Genomic DNA, 20532 nt, shown 5'->3' with positions numbered 1-20532 from the left:
GCCCAATTCCTCAGTGGACACCTTCTTGAGGTTTATCCATAAGACTGGAGTTATCTGTTGCCCAAACTAAGATGGTCTCAAACATGGTGAAAGACTGACTGCAGGTTACAGAGTTTATTCTGACCTTGTGTAAGCCAACAAAATATAGCTCTGCTCTTCCACCCAGAAAGGTAAGCTTTCTGTGAGGGAGGACAACAATGGCATCTAATCACAAGCATCCTAAGCAATCACCTTGGGAAGATCGGGATCTCGAGGAACCTACTGCCTTTCTTTGCAGGCAGCACCTTGCCCCCATTGTCACCATGGTCTTGACCTCCACAGACCTCAGAAAGGATCCAATACTTGGTGTTCCAAGGGGCTGTCTGTCTACATGTTTGGAGGGAGGAAGTTAACAGACTGAGGAGGAAGAGGGGGACGCAGACCCCTTTGCTGTACACTGGGCCTACATTCAACATATTAGATTTCTAATTGCAATGCCTTTCAGATTTCACAGCACCCTGCGGTCAACTTAAATTTCCCAGTTTGGAAAGTGTGTTGGTTGAAACAAAAGGTGGAGTGAGCGATTGCAGCAGGGACCCCAGGGTTATATTCGAACCTCTCGGGGACTGTGCTAGAGAATTCAGAGCTCTCTGTGATTTTCTGTGAAAATCCTCCAGCTAAAGAGAGTCAAAAAGCACAGAAGAAAGTTGTCCCTTCATTGGCCTCCCCTGTTGTAAGTAGCCCAGTCCCAGGGCTTCAGGCTCCCCGAGCAGGCAATCAGCCATAACCAACTAATTAATCAGCAAGATCGACTGAGTTGAAGAGCACCTCGCAGACCCAGGTGAGCCGTCACCTTGGTTAATCTACAAACTGACTAATCAGGCTCGGGATAATTGAAAGTTAATTGTATGCAGAGCACAATGGCAGCCATGGGAAAACACAGGAGGCAGAAGGAACAAAGGAAGTCAGGGGCCACTTTCCTACACTCGGTGGGTGGGTGAGGTCTTTAGTAGATTCTTCAGAGACAGTGTATGGCCTCTGGCCCCTTCTCCCAACACTGCCCAACACACTTCCGAATCCACCCCTTGTGGCACCGCTACCAGGATCCCAGGGAACACACAGTAAAATGGCGCACAGGTGTAAGGATTCCACTGGTACCCATTCCTAGGCTTAAAGTGAGATGGCTCAGAGACATATTTGGCTGACTATGAAAAACACATTGAGGACTGCAAAAAGCACTCCCCATCCCTTCCACTGTTCTTAAAAAAAAAAAAATCTGAAATGCTCAAACATCACGGGGAAAGCAGATCAACAGTACAAAAGCATAGATCACATTCCAAAGCTGGAGAGAAACAGACCTCAAATGCTCTGTTCCTCAGCATGGGTAACTGAGAGGCACCCTCAGTTTTAAACAGACTGGGAAATTCTCCGGGGCCATTAGCTATGGAGTGTAGAATTGGATGTCTACCAAGGAACTAGTGTCCAGGGAATTTGGAGCCATGACCTCTGGCCACAGCCCGGCAAGGTCTGTGGTCTGTGGTTGCCTTTGCTGGGCCAGGGGGCACCTTGCCTGGTCCTCATTGGAGTTTCCGTGGAATTACATGGTAGAATCGCCAGCTTTCTTCATCCTGCAGCTCCTGTCTTGTGACTGTGGAGCGGAATCAACAGACTTCCTTTCTTCCATTCTGTCTGCTCATTTAACTAGAATGAACCTCCCCAAGAGAATAAAACAGAACCTGCCAGAGGCTTGAAAAAACATTTTTCCAGGACACAGGAAACAACACTGGCCCCAAGTCCTTGATCTGCCGCTCAGTGGAGGGGACACATCCTAAAGGAGCTTCCCAACTTGCCTTGGAGGGACAGCACATATGTGACACTGGTACTACCACACCCAAGCATGGCAGACATTGCTAATTAATCACAGAACTCTTTCCATGGATCAAGGCTGAGCCCCAAAATCTTTCAAATGGCATTCTAGACTATGAGCCGAAACTTACACCAGGAGCAGTCCTAGAAACCTGCATCCAGATGCATCAAGGGGCTAAAGCCCAGATGGAAAAAACTTGCCATCAAAAGACGTAGCTGCAGCCTTGAGGGTGCTCTCCCTGCCTTGTATGCTGCCTGGCTGACAAACCACTGCTCACATAGCCAGCCCTTGGAGCAATGATTCCAGACAGATAACTGAGGTTCGGAGTTGCTCTGGAATGTCTAAGGAACCGGTGGTTCTCATCTAGAATCGAGGTTGTTTTTAACGGGCTTTAATTATTTGCCCACCTCAAATGGTTTCAAATGCCTGGCATTTAAGCTTTGGTTTTTAAACACCATAATCTCTTATGAATGGCAGGCTGTCAGCTTCTCAATCCACCTCCTTGGCACCATGACTCCAGGAGGCTTTTAAAAAAATTGTTTTTTGGCCCCACGTTTGAAAAATAGTGTTACAGTTCATAGGAGTCTTAGCACACAGAGTCACAGAGCTGCAACCAGTACCAGCATTCCACAGACAAGACCAGTTAGGAACCTTGAGAATAGTGGTCACCTGTCCAAAAACACACACCCTCATCCTGCCACAGTGGCTGCCAAGTCTAGATCGGCTGACTCCAAGTTCTTCATTCTTCATGGCTAAGGCTACCTTTGAAGTGGTTTTGCCACGTTTCCCCCGATGCCATTTCAGATCCAGTGGAAATAATAAGGCCAACCCAATTTGAGCTTTGCATTGAGTTTTGCTTGGTCCACATTTTAAGTGACTAGCTAACATCTGTGACAGATACATGAGGAAGACAGGCACTGTTCTCGTTTTATAGACAAAGAACTAAAACCCAGAGAGTTGCTGTGGTGGTTTGAATAGGTTTGGGCCCCCACAGACTCATGTGTTTGAACGCTTGGATCATGGGGAGTGGTACTGTCAGGAGGTGTGGCCTTGTTGGAGGAAGTGGGTCACTGTGGAGGTGGGTTTTGAGGTTATCTACGTTCAAGCTACACACATTCACACAGCCTCCTTCTGCTGCCTGTGGATCAAGATGTAGAACTCTCATCTTCTTCTCCAGCACCATGTCTGCCTGGAGACTGCCGTGCTTCCCGCCACGATGATAACAGACTAAGCCTCTGAAACTGTAAGCCAGCCCCAGTTAAATGTGATCCTTATTAGAGTTGCCATGGTCATGGCAATAAAACCCTAATTAAGACAAGTGGCTAGCACGAGAGGGGACACTTGTAAACTAGTCACACAGGAGAGCTACATATGCGATCTCTTCATTGCCGCCAAGCAAGCATTGGGGAACGTGTGAAGACTCAGCCTTCGCAGCCTGCTACTGATACTCCAAAGTTAGGAACCACAAATGCATCTTAGAAAGTTTCATTTAAACAACAGACTATGACTCTGACTTAAAATGACAGTTGCAACTCCCAAGTAGGCACAGCCCCGGGCTGTTTCATGGATATCACGTTTAACGTAACTTAACCCTCATGGCAATCTTGTGAAGCAGGCCACCATTTCTAGATGAGAAAACCAGGGCTTAGAATGGGATCAACGTTTCATGACTTCCAACAAGAGCTCTGATTTCAAACCCAATCTAATTTGGTGACATAAGGGTCCAGACAAGTGTGTGGATGCTCTCAGGACTGTGTTTCTCCGGATAGCTTTGTCAAAGCTCGTTATTTCTGCTTTGATAATAATTTCATCCCGATTGCCATGGTTTCTGGCCACCAAGACATGCCCAATTTATTTTTAAGCTGTCTGTAGTCGAGATGGAAGGGCTGATGGAGAAGAAAAGAAAACATATTTTGGCAGTGTAGGCTCACCATTCAACCCTCCCAGGAAGAGACTAAATTCCAAGAATCGCTATTATGCTTAGTATGAGTGAATTCTCTAAACAGAGGCTCGCAACCTATGGTCCATTAACCCCACCCCCAAGCAGTTTATGGAAAACGCGGATATTTACATTGCGATTCATAATAGCAGCAAATATCAGTTATAAAGTAGAACGAAGACAATGCTATGGTTGGAGGTCACTATAGCATGAGGAACTGTATTAAAGGGTCACAGCATTACGAAGGTTGAAACCCACTGCATCAACCGTTTACATAAAATCCTTAGCACTCCCCTGGCTTAACCAGGATATGGAGAGCTACAGAACTACGTGTCTTGGTAGATGAAGCACTTGCTCTTCAAGCATGAGAACCCAAGGTCAGATCACTAGTGACCCCATTAAATAAAAAAAAACCTGAGAGGCGTGTCAGCTCCTCCTGTAACCTTAGGCTCTCGAAGCATAAATGGGACCCACTGGGCAAGCTGATCCCTAAAGTAGCCCAACTGGGGAGCTCCAGGTTTAGAAGAGATCCTGCCTCCGTAAAGCGGGGCCTAGCAAACCCATCATCAAGGAGACTAGAGAAGACTTCAACCAGCAGCTGAGGGAGACAGATGCGGAGCACCACAGGGAAACGTTAGACAGAGCTCAGGAGTCCGACTGAGGACTGGAGGAACCAGAGAGGTCAGGGACACACCAGGAGAGCGCTGAATCAACTGACTGGGACTCACAGGAACTTGAGAAATCAAGGAACCTGTAGGGGTGTCATCTAGGTTATGGCTGAGTGGCTTGATGATCCCATGGAAATCCTAACTGTGTGTGTGTGGGGGGGAGGCTATCCCTGACTCTTTTGCCTACTGTGGGAGCCTGTTTCCTCTGCTGAGTTGCCTCACCCAGCCTTGATGTGACAGTGTATGCCTCGTCTTATAGCTTATTATGGTATGTTTGGCTGATTTCCCCAGGAGTCCTGCTCTTGTCTGAGAGGAGATGGAGTAGGGACCGGGCAGTGGGGGGGTGGGGGTGGGGAATGATGGATCTGGGGGAGGTCGGATCTAATATATGAGAGAAGAATTTAAAAAAAAATGAAGAGTGGTTGAGAAAGACACCTTGGTCAACCTCTAGCCTCCACATGCACCTATAACACACACACACACACACACACACACACACACACATTCACGGTGGGGAAGAGAAAGAAAAGCCCTTATGCATGTGGCAACGATTTCATACTGCATTTATCTGGTTTAAATTTAGGAGGCTTTTACCTAATCTTTTATAAAGAGAGTCCAGAGATACCTGAAAGGATGGAAGACAGGCCGAGGGCGCGTTAAGCTAGGATGAGACAAAATGTAACTTGCTGTTAGCCTTACCTCGCCTTACTTATCCACATATGCAGTGTGTTTCCATTGTATGTGAAGAAAAGGATGGTGTTTTTCCTGGATGAGCTCTCCTAGTCACATTTTTGTCTGTCTGGGTGCTCCCCAATAGTATCTGCGAGGTTCCTAAGAGAGGGAGCACCGGGCCAGTGGTGATGCTGGCATTGGAAACCCACTGTCCTACTTGTTAGTGCCATTAAGAGCATCACATGCCCCCACAAGAGAGCGGCCATCTCTCTTTTGTGACTCAGAGGTGCCCCTCAAAAGAAGGCAGAAGGGAGCATCACCTATCTTCTTCCATCATGTTGAAAGGCTCAAAAGTAGACGAGATATGTACCTCTGCTCTCTCTCTTGTCTACACTCTTGTCTACACACTGCTGCAGTGTCGGATGGTAGCGTAGAGAACACAGAGGAGAGTTCCAGCTGCTGAGTGTGCTGATTAGAGGAGCTACTCAAGAAAGCTGGTGTTGTCTGTGAAGGTCTAGCGGCAAAAGGAGTAGCCATGGAACTGCTAACATGTGCATCTTTCCACAGGTGCAAATGTACACTTGGTCACCTGCAGCCTCTTTGTATCCCTTTCTTCTGTATATTGGCCCAAGTGGTGTGGAAGAGTATTCAGCCAGCATCTCTCTCCCACAGCTGTGTTCTCCCATGAGAGTCCATAGGTGATGATGGGGGGAGGAAGTGTCCCAAGGGTCCAAGGGTCTTTGACCCAACTAATACATACTTGAGGTTAAGAGCATCAATGTAGATGATTATGGTTAAAGTCCTTAAAGACTACTTCCTGGACTGGTAAGTCAAATGTGTCCCCCAGATTATGTTTTCATAGTATCTTTCTTTACAAAATAACAAAGGAGATTGTTCAGTGGGTAAAGCCTTTGTGATACAAGCATAAGGAATCAAGTTAGTAATCCCAGCACCTACCAGAGAAGCCAGGTGTGTCATGGACACCTGTAACCCTAGCCATGGCCAGGATGGCAGAGGCAGGAAGACCCTGGGACTCAGTGGTCAGATACTCTGGCAGAACTCTGTGAGCTCTACACTCCGTGAGCGGTCCGGCCTCAAATAATAATGTGGAGAGCAACAGAAGAAGGTGCACACACATACATGTGTATGTGCACACACATGATATACACATGCACATACTATACACATGCAAAACCAAAGAATGTAAAATTTTTCAAGTATCACTGATTGGAGATCAAATGATCATAAAATCTAAGTCAATGCAATGCTACAACCAGACAAATTGAAAGTCAAAAAAGACACAAACACAAGCAGGCTCAAACATTTTCCTATGCCTAGTTTATAAAATACCCACACTAGCTACGGTATACACAAAATATCTAAGGAATCGAATAAAACTGGATACTAGTAACTGGCTTTCTCTATTTAGTATTTAGGTGGGTTTCATTCATAAGCTAATCATGAAATGTATTTTTATATTCATCAAAACTTTTTTTTTTTTTTTTTTTTTTTTTTTTTTTTGGTTTTTGAGACAGGGTTTCTCTGTATAGCCTTGGCTGTCTGGAACTCACTCTGTAGACCAGGCTGGTCTCAAACTCAGAAATCTGCCTGCCTCTGCCTCCTAAGTGCTGGGACTAAAGGCTTGAGCCACCACTGCCCAGCTGATCAAAACTTTTTTAAAAAGTGTTCATTCCCATGCATGTTGCAGGCCATTTAAACATACTGTGGATTCTATGAAGAAATATGACACTCAGTTTACCTGAAAATTCGGGTTAGTATAAAGACCTCAATTGTAAAGAAATGAAACCTAGGCAGTTGGCACAAAGTCCGCACTGCGAGGGCTGCATCTGCAGCAACTCGACCCAGGCCCTGTTTCTCCCGACAGTCTCCTCCTTCTTACTTTTCTACCTTTCCCCCTGTGATCTTTCCAGGGCTTTCTGGCCTTTTAAAGACAGTTTGACGGCAGCAGGATAGCTCACCGTGTAAAGGCGCTTGCCAAGTCTGAGAACATGAGTTTGCTCCTTGGACATACATTGTGAAAGGAAAGCTGTCCTCTGACCTACATGAACTGTGGCACACAGTAAGTGCTCACTGGCATGCATCACACACACACACACACACACACACACACACACACACACACACACAATTAAATAAGTAAATGTAATTTATTTAAACTTTAATGAAAGTAGAGGAATACTACTGTGATTGGCTTAGAGAACACTTCTTCTTCTGATTCATAGTTCTCTTGAGCAAAAAACAAGGTGTGGTCTTAAGTCCTTGTCATAATGAATAAGGTGAATTGAGTCTTCAGTGCCAAGCATAGGGCTTTCTTTGCTCACATCCTTAACAGAGCTCTGTAATACCTTGGGGTATGATGATCTCTATCCTGGGAAAACTGACTATGGTGTACCTGGGTGATCTTGCTCCTCTGGTTTACAGCATGGCTTCCTGTTGGTCAGAGCCCCATGGCATCCTTTCCCTCACTGGCAAACTTTCTGTCTTCCTTGCTCACTCAGTTCAACTCAAGAGGCATTCGGTGTGCATGAATGGACAGCATGCTTAACCCTTCCCTCTGAGAGTGGCAGGCTTTGGGCCTGGGAGTACTGGCAAAGTGTTTATCTCACAGACATGACGATCTGGGATCGATCCCCAGAACTCACATAAAAAGCAGTGGTGTGTGATCGTAATCCAGGCATTGGCAAAGCAAAGACAGCAGGATCTCTGGCCAGCCAGTCTAGCAAAATTGATGAGTTCCAGGCCAACAAGAGACTGTGTCTCAGAGGAGGTGGACTATATTCATGAGGATGACATCTGGGGCTGTCTCTTGACTTCTGTGTGTGTGTGTGTGTGTGTGTGTGTGTGTGTGTGTGTGCACTTTTTAAAAATGTGGCAGCTCAAACGGACCTGTAAGGAGACCTCTGCCTGGGTTTCTCAGCAAAGACATCAAGGCAGACTGCTACCCAGAGCTAATTAGAAGAGCAAACATCTCTCTTCCCCACTCAAGGAGTTCTGCCAAAGCACTTATTTCTGCCGATTCATTTATGCAATTCCACTCTTTGCAAGAACATTCTGTCACAGATGATTTAGTGTTGTGGGTCCCACAAGCACCTTTCTGTAGCACACACTCATTGTTTTTAGGAATCTGGGGTCTATGGGGAAAGACTGGAACGCTAAGGGGTTTCCAGTAGACACAGCCATACTTCATTATAAGACCTGCAAATTCGGAAGCCTTCCAGCATCAATAATAACAATAATAAACACGCCAGATTCAACTTTTAAAAATAAACCTTTTAGGAACTTGGTGTGACCAGTCATTATTATTATTTTTTTTTTCATGAGAGAACATGAGACTGGGGAGAGGATAACTTCAGATGGTAATGATATCTGCTAAAGTTGGAGAAGAAGGACCGCGGACATCCTGGAAAATTTCATATATACAGTCAGTCACAGAGTTTGTGACTGACTGGGATGCCTGTGGGATGCCAGCGGAAGAGAAGTGTGTGCTGTACAATTTCCTCTCCGGTAGAGACTGGATTCTGTCAACATCCCTGGGACTGTCCAGTGTATGCAGTGGGAAGTGAAAGTATACAGCTGCCTTTTATTGATTGATTTTTTTTACTTAAGGAAATTGGTTTTGGGTTATCGTAAATCTCCCAGCCTCCTGGAATGGCAACTTAGTGTGCACATATAGGGGAACCTAAGGAAGTCGTTTCATGTGTGCACTGTTCAGCAGCTATCTCCCATCACCTCTCACCTCCCATCAAGCCTCCTTCTCTACCAATATCCACCCCATCTCCCTCACACATATGCAGACCTTAAGCAGGAGGAACATTCATTCTGGTTTCAGAGAAGAAGGGAGCGGCAAACACAAGGTCAGAGAGCAAACATGAAGTAGTGGTGGTCCCTTCATTTCTGAAGCAAGATTAATAACCTGGCCAGAAACTTGAATAAATATTTTTAGCTTGAAACTACTGCTACCATTAATCCTTATGATCAAGGACTGCTTATGCCACTGAGGCATTTGCCCCTCCAACAGTTGCAAGTACACACACACACACACACACACACACATTCACATACACACAAACACACACACAAATATGCACATAAAAATTGGTTCAATATACTTGTTTGCAAACCTAGTAAGCCGTATAAAATAGAGGCATTTAAAAGCAATGAACAGTAATGGGCCGAGTTTATTAAAATCTATTTTTTACTCCTATGAGGCCAGCTCTGCTTTTGGGGCATTTAAATTCTAAACCGTTCGAATCCTTCCAACTATTTCCCTGCCAGAGAGTGCTTCCCCCAATCACCAAAATTATGGGCTTCACAAGTGAAACTTAAACCCCATGTTTTGAAATTACTTCATCTAGATCAATTTGAACGTCGTGTTTTTTTTTTTTTTAAATCTGTTTGATGTTGGAGGAAGAGTGTTTATTTTCAAAATAAGAAAAAATAAGGCAATCCTAGTTCGCCAGAGGAAACTATTGTCAAGTTTCTAAAAATGTTTCACATCTAACCTTGAACCCAAATAGAAACACTCACATGCTGTTTCTCTGTTCATAAATCTCCAATGGCTCCCCACCGCCTCTGGAACACAGTTCAGGCTCGGAAGCATGATACACATGAAGCTGCCTCTACGGTCAACCAACCACCATGGAACTCTCCCATTCTTCCTGGTCTCCTGCAGATGAACATTCTGCACCAGCCACACTGAGTCTGGACCCTGCTGCCCAAGCACACTGTGGACTTCGTACCTCTACAGCTCTGCGCCCCACTGCCTACTCTCTAACCTGGCTCTCTAACTTCTGGGTCCCCAGCACTGGGTCAGGCCTGGGGCACACTTGCCCTGAGCAATGGCTGCTTCCTGTGAGCTAGGGCTGGCACCAGCCCCTTCCATGGTTTCAAATGTTATCCCTGCCCACTTCATTAACATGTCACTCTCCTCTTTTCGGTAGACACCTGAGGTCTCAATAAACTTGCCACTTGGCACTGAGGGCATAGCTTGTCCTAGCACTTATCTGTGTGCCTGCAGGTTTGAACTTCCTTCTGAAGTGGCCACCCTCTGAAGACCGAGCAACCAAATCCTCCTGTCATCCATCTTCCCCCAGGAGCACAACCGAAACAAAGCAGAGCCTGATGCTATTTCTGGGCCTGTCCATCCTGCTCCGGGTGTCTTACAACCTTCTCTGTTCTAGCCTAATCCCTTAGCACTAGGGAAAGGCAGCAGAGCTGACTTTCGGGAAATGCTGGAGTCTGCTGGGCTCTCCTTGCAAAAGGAAGGTTCAGGAAGTCCAAGAATGTACACAGTGAAAGAAAACTGGGAGGGGAGTTATCTTCTGACATGTTAATAAATGGTTTTGCTGGTTTCCAGGGGGACCACCTAAACTCTCCTTTTCCAACATTCTAAGAAGCATCCTGGCTTTCCGCTCTGTCAGGGTCAAGTGCACTTATTAAAACTTACTATAAAAAATTAGGCTGTGGCATTGAAAGGTTTACTAGCAAATAGCTCTTGGGAGATAAATCTAAGCAAGAATTTCTTCAAGATGCCTTCTGTTTGCTTGCTTTCAGTTTTTTAATCCTGTGAGGGGAAGTGAGCAAAAGTCATAGTTTCCTGAGATCACCTAAATAAAACCCAGAGGCTAAGTGAGGGCCAGGTAAGACAAACCAGAGAAGCGGAGGAGAAGTCCAGAGTCCTGGACCTGAACTCTGGTCAAGAGGACAGTATCAAGACTCACTTGAGTCCCAGGCTCAGTCCTCTAAGAGAGTGACTCTCACTGGCAATTGGAGATACTGCTCGCAGTGGCTGTTAGGGGGTACTTCTTGTGTACGAGGTTCTGAGCTTATGCGCTGCCTCATATGACCTTCCCAGTTCTTCGTAAAAGATCCTATAATTATTCAAGAACTCCAGATGGGAACACAGATGCTCATGTCACTTAAATGATTTACCTGGGATCAAGTGGGAGCCCGGTAATGGCCATATCGGGATTCATGCTTGGCTCTGTTTGTGGGAGTCCATGTTCTAGGAGCTACTGCTACCTTGTATGTAGATAGTCATGTCTCAAACCGGGACGTACTGAGACACGTGATCTGTGGTGAGCTATCACATATCTTAAGAAGTTTAAGTTTATGGCAAAAGCAGGGGTTCCGTGGTTTAGGTGGAGATGTTTACAGGGATTATGAATGTCAAACACAAGAAATGAAAACGGTTAAATATTTGTGTGCCTGACCTTACAGAACCAAGCACCGTACCACCCGTCCCTCGCCACCCTTTGGTTGCTGTTAATGCATTTTCCCATCTTTTTGCTTCCTCTATCTTCCTTCTCCCCTTCGTTTTCACTGCTAAGACATAAAAAATGATTCCTGGGTAGAAGTGATTAGTGCTAGTTGGAAGAGAGGTATCCGAGACACATAATAAATCATCGCTGTCTCCTCACCCTCCGGGACTCTGTGTTAGGATGTCATCCAGGCTGTCTCCCGACTCCCCCACCACCTCTTCCTCTCTTCCACCTAATTTCTGTCTTTCTAGTGCTATTTTTCTAGTCTGGTAGGCACAGCGCTGAACTGAAAATGCTCTGCCAAGACCCTTGGCAGCAGCCGGCCTCCAGGAATCCTGCCCACAGCTACAGCGCAGCAAAGATAGAGGAGATGGGGCCTCTGAGAGGTAGGCCAGAGGGCCAGGCTTAGGGGCTGGCTTGGATGCTGCCAGAGAGAACAGGTTTCCCTGGCCTATCAACGGCCCTCCCTCTGGACCTCTGGAGCTCAGCTTCCTCATCATGCCAGGGTCAGGATTACAACTGCTCACTGGCACTTGCTATAGTTCTCCTGGGAAGAGAAGGAAGCAGGGGTGGGGGTGGGGGCGCGGCAGGCGGGGTGGGGGGATGGGAGACAAGCTAGCACACCACCCAGAGTTGGGCAAGCTCCACAGGGCATGGCCACGTGCCTGGAGCACACGGTCCTGCAGGCAGGCAGCCAGGGTGTCCACGGCTCCCATGAGAGCTGGGGTTTGGGGCGGGTGGGGGGGGGGCGAGGGGGAAGGGCAGATGCTGGGTTCTTTCCCACAGGCAGAATAGGAGTTGCTAAGCCAGAGGCAATACTGCTAGGTTAACATCAGGAAAGTGATTCGTTCTAACCCAGGAGGGAGAGAAAGGTCAGATCCGCTACAAGAATGATTGCTGGGCAAGCCGAGGGAGGTTAAAAAAGAAAAAAAAAAAAAAAAGAAAAAAAAAAAAAAAAAAAAAAAAGAAGCATGTCCTATTTTTGCAGAGGGAAGAGGACTAGATGAACAAAATCCCTAAATGGAGAACGGGGACAGGGAACTCAGCCATTTTTTTTAAACCCTGTCAGGGCTCTCATAAGGACAGTGAGCTTCCCTGTATTGAAAGCTTCACTGTATTTTGCCATTCTTTATCTTGTTTAAGCCTGGTGAAACTCCATGGAGAGGATGGCATTTATAGCCTCCATTCTATTGCTAAGTAAACTGAGGCTTGGAGTGGTTAAGAGCACCGACTGCTCTTCCAGAGGTCCTGAGTTCAATTCCCAGCAACCACACGGTGGCTCACAACCATCTGTCATGGGATCTTATGTCCTCTTCTAGTGTGTCAGAAGATGGAGACTGTGTACTCACATGCATAAAGTATATAAATAAATCTTTAAAAAAGAAGAAGAAGAAAAAGAAGAAAAGAAGACACAAAATGAGCTGGCAAGCCAAGGGTGAGTCTATAATGAAAACTTCAACCTCCGGTCCCAAAGCCTACATTCCTACCACTAAGCTGTCTTGCTTTCCACTTTCCTCCCCAAATATCTCTTGTCACAGGCAAGGGATTGCTATTCTGTATATGCCAGCAACTGGGACAGGAGAACAAGACAAGTCTGTCCCCTCCCAGGGCATGGTGGACAAGATAAGCAAATCTAAGAGACTACATTCAGAATACCTTGGACTTACCCCCCACCTCTGAATTTCTTTGTAGAAACTTCCAAGATTCTTGAGGTGGTATACATCACACCATAACTCACAGGGTCTCAGCCAGCAGGTGGACATATACTGGCTAAGAAACTACATGACCTGCAGGTCCTTAAAGTAAGCTTCACCCATTTTCCTCTGTGGGACTTCCCATGACCCCGAATTCACCTACACAGAGCTCCTCACATAACTACACAGCTGGAAACTCCCTCCCATGTCAAAGCCCTACCACCAAGGACAGTGATCAGGAAGAGGATACAAACTCCGAGTTGCATATCTACAGCAAGTGTCCCCGTCCCCATCTCTCAATGCCACTTGCTCAATGTCCTCCTCTTCCCATGTGACCACATGGTTTTCACTTTTCTGTGTACCCGGCCTTCATCATAGCCCAGTCCCTGGGCTCAGAACTGAAAAGAAATATTTCCCAATTCTCAGCTGAATCTGGCCTTAAAGTGGTAGAACAACACACACACACACACACACACACACACACACACACGAGAAGAAATGGTTTCAAATCCATCTTTACAAGCACAGGGTTTAAAAATATCTCTGTCTTTGTCTGCTATAGATGACTTTCCCTAAAGGGACAGCTGTCCTTAAAGCAGTCACTCAAGTCTCAGGGCAAACAGATTCTTATTTTTCTTAGTACCCAGCATACAACCTCCAGGAGCCCACTGCCCCCACTACCTCTGATACAATCTGACACGCAAATGCCAAAGCCTACAGAATGAGTCTCACCATCCTGCTGGTCTGGGAACAGCCAGGGTGCTGCACTCAGAAACCCTGAGCTCCCTGAATCCAAGACCCACCACTCTCCCCCTCAAGGGCAGGACAACCCAGGGCACTATCCCCACCACAGCTTTCAACTCATCTCTAGAATAGGTCTTTGGGGAAATTTTTATTTCTTTGGACATCGGGTCACTCTTTGATCACACACCTATGCGGAGGAATCAGATCTGAAGGTGTGACATAGGGAAATGGTCTGGGGAGCAGTCATGATAAATGGTTTCCAAGACGCACAACTATGCTCACCTTGCCATTCCAAGATACCCTTGAGGTAGGCCTCATCCTGCATAACCGTCAGTCTGGATTCACTCACTAGCTTTCACCCAGACAGGTAGCACTACTGACACAATGGTATTGAGCATCATAACTCAAAAGCTGCATCCTGAGCAAGCAGTTGAGGGCACACGTTTGAACTGTGTGGCATCATCTCCTGGTTACCCCGACAACTTCATTCTATCCCCTAAAAGTGCAGAACATTCTTATGAATACATGACTTATTTTTTTTCTTGGCCACCCAGTGTCTCTTGGCTGTCTCAAAACATTTGCCATCGAGTATTATAAAGTATAAAAAGCACTCATTTGTGTGATAGTAGCGTAAGTTAAGGCTAGATTTTGCTGCCCAAATTGAAGGTCCAGGACAATAATTCTCAGCTAGGAGTGATTTTATTCCCAGGGGACATTGTGATGTGACTAAGCACAATAGTGTTTGCCGCCACTGGAGAGTGGGTGTCCCTGGCATCTAAAGAAGAAAATAGAGATGTTCCTTAAGTCCCTATAACCCGCGAGGTCACATGCCACAAGACTTACCCTCAAGGGAGCGTGCCAAGGTTGAGATACCTCAGTTGAGACTGAAGTCACAGTTCCCAGAATGCCCCTGGCTACATCTGTGCTCTTCTGTTCTGAAGACTCGTTTTCCTCAAGATTCACTGAGTATTTCTATTTTGGTCACCCCTGTGAGCTATGCAGAATAGTGAAGAACTTTCACCCTTTGCTGGATTGTTTGAGATAACACATCCAGCAAGCCCATGTCCCCTAAAATTCCATTTCTCCGTATCACAAGCGACATTGTATGAATGGCAGAATGTGAATTTTTTTTAATCTATTGCCATTTTTAAAAAAGAGCTTTGGTTTGTCTTTCCTGTTAGGAATATTACTTGGTTCTCAAGTCAAAGAACAAAACTGTGTTGAAATATTATTCTATTACATTTGAAAGGATATTTAAGTGGAGGGTTTATTTTCAGATGCTTTGGTATGTTTCTTCTGTAACTTAATAAGACGCTACCCAAAGACACGTGGACGTTCCTTGCTACGGACAGCAACTCTGGCTGGGGAATCCCCATCACCCGAGTCATGGACCACTGTGAACTTTAAGGAGCTCTGACAGGTGACTGAGCTGCAGATTCTACGATCCTAATTTCTCACTTTCAAGAGGAACACCCTAGATGACGCTCGCTCACTGGTCAAAATCTCCCATTGTCTCTCTCCAAGGGGAAGACCATGTAACTGTATCTAGTGGCTTCAGAAATGTATTTCAGGTGACAACGCTGGTCATAACAGTAAAAATTAGCCGCAGCCGCAACCATTCAGATGAACAGAACACCCAAAGCTAGCCATCTGACCTTGGTGCATTATCTATCTTTCCCCAAATAGTCCCATCAAATCGAAACGATATCTTTCTATTAAAGGGGAAAGCAAGGCTCCAAGAGATTCCTCCATTTCCATGGTCACTCAGGTAGGATGTGGGAAGTGCCAGTGCCCACTCTCTGGGACTCTGCTCTCTCCCCGAGACACATCATTACATCCGGTGTGGAGAGGCTATAGATTTTGCTAGCTGCCTCTCCCAGTGAAGAAACTGAAGACATTGGCACTATGTATTCTCCATAGCAGGTAATCTAATTCACATCAAGAGGGTGATGCAGCCTTCAGGGGTATCTGGCGGTTAAAGTGCCATTTCACTACAGCCTGTGGCCTAGAGTTATCAAATAAAGGGGATTTTGGAGACAGGGTAAAATAGATTTATTTGGAAGCCCACAGATCTACGAAAGGTCGAACTTGAACTTCAGGCTAACCTATAAAGGTAGGGGTTCTCTTCCTCCTTCCTCTCAGTTCCTTCCCAGTTCTGCCTGTGACCGAAATTTCTGCATGAGGACACAGAGTTCAGCAGAAACTGTGAACACAAGTCTCTCATTGTCCCGTTTTCTGTCTTTCCCTGCAGCTATGCGTCTTCCGATCAGTGACCTTCCTGTCAATTTATCCGTCTGAATCTTTGTTCCCGGTACCTGTCCATACAATGATCTTTCTTCCTGCTTGTTTTGTCCTATGGTGTGTTAAAGGTATGGATCCAGGGCTGCCTCGGTCTGGGCTTGCCCCTGCCCATTTGGCAATGTGTTTTTAAAGCATAGTTCTTTCCCGGTAATGCTTCCGTGTCATCTCTTTAAACATTCTTCGTTATTTAAGTGTGTGTATGTGTGGACCCGTTTGAATGTGGGAGGTGGGGTATGTGTACATGTGGGTGCATGTGTGTCTGATTGGCCCGGGCTGGCTATCCACTAACCTCAGAGGCCCTCTTGTACCCATCTCCCCAGCAGCAGGATTACAAATCTGCCACCATGGCTGGCTTTGTACATGGGCACAATCCTTGATAAAGGTGGAATAAGTGTGGTGAGTGTGATGACACTGAAAACTATATAAAGGCAGAATGGCTCATAGGAACACAGTGCTAAGAAGGAGGAGGCTTAGCCTCAGGCAACAGAACCTGCATTCACTTAGAGTCTTGGTTGTAGTCAATGACCAAAGGAGATGAAGAAAGAAAGAAAGAAAGAAAGAAAGAAAGAAAGAAAGAAAGAAAGAAAGAAAGGAAAGAAAGAGAAGGAAAGGAAGAAAGAGAGAGAGAGAGAGAGAGAGAGAGAGAGAGAGAGAGAGAGAGAGAACTGTCCTGTACATCTACTCACATTTACCCCTTTAGACCAGAGAAGAATGGATATGAGTTAACTTTCTGGGGTCTACCCAAAATTACCCAGTGAGATCCTATTATCCTTGTGTTCAGAGCCAGGGGAAGGGAGTAGGAGATGGGCTGGATTTTACATCAACCCTTTAGCCCGTTCATTAACTCCAGGCTGGAGCATCACAAACTGTAACCTTTGAATCAATCACTCAGAATTCCCCTGGGACTTGATTCAAATGAACAGTGGATTCAAACCCCAGACCTGAAAACATCAGCTTCTCATGGGCACGTCCATAGAGTCCGACTCTGACTCTGCAGGTGAGAGCTACGCATGCTCACTGAAGGAGGAGAAGGCTATTCGGAACAGGAAGAGAGGGCTCCTGTCTAGAAATGTGTGTTAAGATCTCCTACTCATGTCAACCTCCCCACTTCCGTCCCGTCCCCCACATCTAAAGGGGGAAACCTTCCAGAATTTACCTGGTCTGATGGGGCTCTGCATACAGTTCGGAGACGGGATGCCAGGGTGGAGGGGTGCAGTGGCCCGGCTGCTGAGATCCATGACCGAAGGTGCCGTGGAGGAAGCAGGTTGCAAACCAGGAGGGTGAGGGCTGTGGTCGTGCTGCGATGGACTGGGGGGGATGCCATTTTCTGACAGAAATTCCTCCAGGTCCATGTATTCCAACTGGAAAGTATCTCCGTCATAGGGAAGGGTTTTGTCCCATAAGGTGGGTCCCAAGAAGGCCGACTGGGGGACGGTCGGGCTGTTGCTCTCATCATCCAGCTTCTTTCCTTTGTCTTTATCTTTGCTAAATGCTGAAGAAGAAAGGGAGAGGTGAGCTTTGTTTTTAAAAACAGCAAAGAAAAGGGGTCATTCTGTCACCAGCCTTCCTGCCATCTGTTACAAAACCACTTCTGGGGGCACTGAGTGCTGTCTTTTGTGGATCTAGAGTTTCGACATCTTCCTATTTACTTTGGAAAGAAAGCACTGGTCTGTAGGACAGGGCTACCGACTGATCTGGAATGAAAACAAGGGAACAGTCCTCAGTGTGTTATCTGAAGGGATAAGTCACCGAAATCTATGCTGGGAAAATAATCCCGGAGAGTATATACAACTGATGTGATTTTTAAAAAGGGGACCACTGATAACTTGGTATGTCTATCTTTCAGAAAGTGAGACAGCAAGACTCTGAGGTCATTCAGACTTATAAACCAGGGGATTCGTGCTTAGTCTTAGTAAGCAGTCCCCTCCCCCCACTTTCCCTTAATACTATGTGGCTAGTTTCTAAGTTATTCCTTTCCATGTATTATCTCAATAAACTTGCAAGACTACAATGATTCCCCATTTACAAGGAAGATAAGGATGCTCTCATCAAAGAAGGAGCCTGTGGGGGAGGGGGGAGGGGTAGGGCGAAGAACTTTCAAACTCATCCATTTGCTTAGAATCCCAATGGAACAGATAACAAAAGGACTCAGTCAGTTTTAAAAGGTGGGTTTTTTCCTTTCCCCCAAACCTTTAAATATTACCCAATTTACAAGAAGAAAGCACACATTCATGCATCCCATCACAAAGCAGTCCTATGCAAAGGTGCTGTCTCCTACTCTGTGAGGGGAAGAATGCAGCTATTTCCTGCCTGGGAATACAGCTCCACCGGATTGGTTTTTACCGAGCTGTCTGCATTTTGCCAATATTCAGGTGTGGGTGGAATCAAGGATTACAGAATTTGATTCTGAGTTGTTTTTTTTCCCCCCTTAGAGAAATGTAGCCCCACCGCCACCCATTCGAATCCTTAAATCCTCCGCAGTCTCATTAGAGAGTTGGACTTAAAACATGGACCACAGAAGCCTGCCGCATCCACAAGCTCTCTCCCAAACGCTACTCCCTAAGAAGCAGTGCGGGAGGGTATTGGGGGAGGGGGTTCTGTACGCGCAATCAAGTACCAGCAACTCTTGCAATGCAACAGGCGTTCTCGCCCAGGGAAAAGGATGCAAACGCCCCGAAGCTATTTGCAGCCAAATAATCTTTTCAAGACTTTATGCAGGAGCAGCACAATTCGCGTTTGTCACTGTGATTAACAACACCGAAGACAAGAAACTGCACCGGCCCAAAACACAAATCTGTCTGGCATCCGTGGCGTTCGCAGCCCAGGTCTTACATGCATAACCCCCTCCCCACCATACCCCACCCGTCTCCTCAGCTCCAAGCCACGGTTGCCAAGGGAAGGTTTGAGACTTACCAAGAAAGGGCTCAAGCCAGAGGAGGCTCCTGCACGCGGTTACACGTGAGCCTGCTCAGCTCTCCCCTCCCACCGGGTAGAGAGCACCGGGAAAGTGTCAGCGCTGGAGGCGTGCACCGCTTCCCGCCGACAGACCACTCCCCCCACCCCCACCCCGCTTTGTGAATTGCGGGCCTGCGGGAGAAAGCGCCTCTCCGCTCACGCCGCGTGAGTTCACAACACAAAACAGTAACACAATCCCAATAGTCAGGCTGCCGAGTGAGCACCCCCATTTACTCGGACCCCTCCCCCTCCCGGCTCCAACCTGCCACCTCCCGCCCTTTCTCCTCTCCAGTCCCAGAAACACACTAGTCTCCCGTGGAACCCTAAAAGCAGCGATCGGGACCTGTCAAGTTCACCTGTCACCTGCGCTGCAGGAGGACAGACCTAGAAAGGCCCGCGAGCCAGGTTCCCAGCGCTATTTCAAATGTTGCCCCGGAGGGATCCCCTTTGCATTGAGAAGAAAGAGAGAGTAAGCCCCCCCCCCCGAATTTCACGAAAGCGAGGCAAGGGGAAGAAAGATGCTGGTGAGGGGCCGACCAGGGGGTCCCTGGGAGTGTCGCCCCTTCCCTAAGCCCAGCTGCCGAGGCGACGCTCACCGTCTTCAGGATGAAGGGGGAGCTTCAGCGGGTTCTCCAGCAGGGACCTGAGCACGCCGTAAGGAGGCGGGATAAAGGTGGGGTTCAGGGGGAGCTGTCGGGACATTTTCTCCATCGTGATGCACTCAATTGTCTTTTAAAAAGAAGGCCAATCGCCGCCCCGAAATGTTGATGAGCTTTTTTTCCTCCGTCCTTTGCCAACCAAAAGTACTCGCTTTCAAAACAGTGCAGACAAGGAAGAAAAAAATATATATCACTTCTGTCTCTGTAAATACATCAGCATACAAATATCAAAATAAGAAAACAGACAAACAAAAAAAAACTTTCGGGATCTCAGTGCTGACAGCCCAGGGAAAGCGCATCCAGCGGCGCGGACTCCTCCGACCCTGTGCAGGATGCTCTTTCTCACCTGCCTCCAACACTCAGTCTTGCAAAATGTTCAAAATTGCAAGGGGGGAGGTAAAAAGAAAAGAAAGAATTTTTTTAAAAACCATAGACGGCTGCAGATGAGCAGAAGGCAAAGCGCGGGGCCCCGGACCCTCGCGCGAGCACCCGAGGCTGTGCCGTCCCGCCCCACCCCCCTCCCCGCCGCGGCTGCTGCTCCCCGCGCTCCGCGGCCCCGCAGCGCCGGGCTCAGCGCATCAGGCAGTCCATGTGCCGCTGCCCTGACAAGAGTGACGTCAGGGCCCGCACCGCGCGCCGATAGGCGTGCGGGGGCGGGGCCCAGATAAGCCCCGCCCGTCCGCCACGCCCTTCCAGGGCTGAGTGTGTAGCATCGCCGCACGCGCTGTTTTTCTGGACCTTGCAGCGTTGGTTGGTGGGCTGCAAAAAGCGCA

The 20532-nt window shown here is 47.1% G+C and overlaps 1 protein-coding gene across 4 annotated transcripts in view; it reads right to left on the bottom strand.

Annotated features, from left to right (window-relative positions):
* The window catches only part of Hlf (HLF transcription factor, PAR bZIP family member), a 56012-nt gene extending 35730 nt beyond the window's left edge, over positions 1-20282 (bottom strand). Inside the window, exons 1-2 of one of the 4 annotated variants that reach the window (XM_034504965.2) lie at positions 19697-20282; positions 17302-17637 (exon numbers count right to left, since the gene is read on the bottom strand). In XM_034504965.2, the coding sequence (XP_034360856.1) occupies positions 17302-17637; positions 19697-19811 (451 nt within the window). In that variant the 5' untranslated portion in view covers positions 19812-20282. Of the gene's footprint in view, positions 1-17301; positions 17638-19058; positions 19204-19696 lie in introns of those variants that run through there. The other 3 variants (XM_034504966.2, XM_076936031.1, XM_076936032.1) reach the window with 3 other exon arrangements.
* Between the last annotated feature and the right edge of the window lie 250 nt (positions 20283-20532).

The sequence above is a fragment of the Arvicanthis niloticus genome, chromosome 6 (genome assembly GCF_011762505.2).
Source record: "Arvicanthis niloticus isolate mArvNil1 chromosome 6, mArvNil1.pat.X, whole genome shotgun sequence".
Lineage (NCBI taxonomy): Eukaryota > Metazoa > Chordata > Mammalia > Rodentia > Muridae > Arvicanthis > Arvicanthis niloticus.
This window is presented reverse-complemented; position numbering and strand designations above follow the sequence as displayed.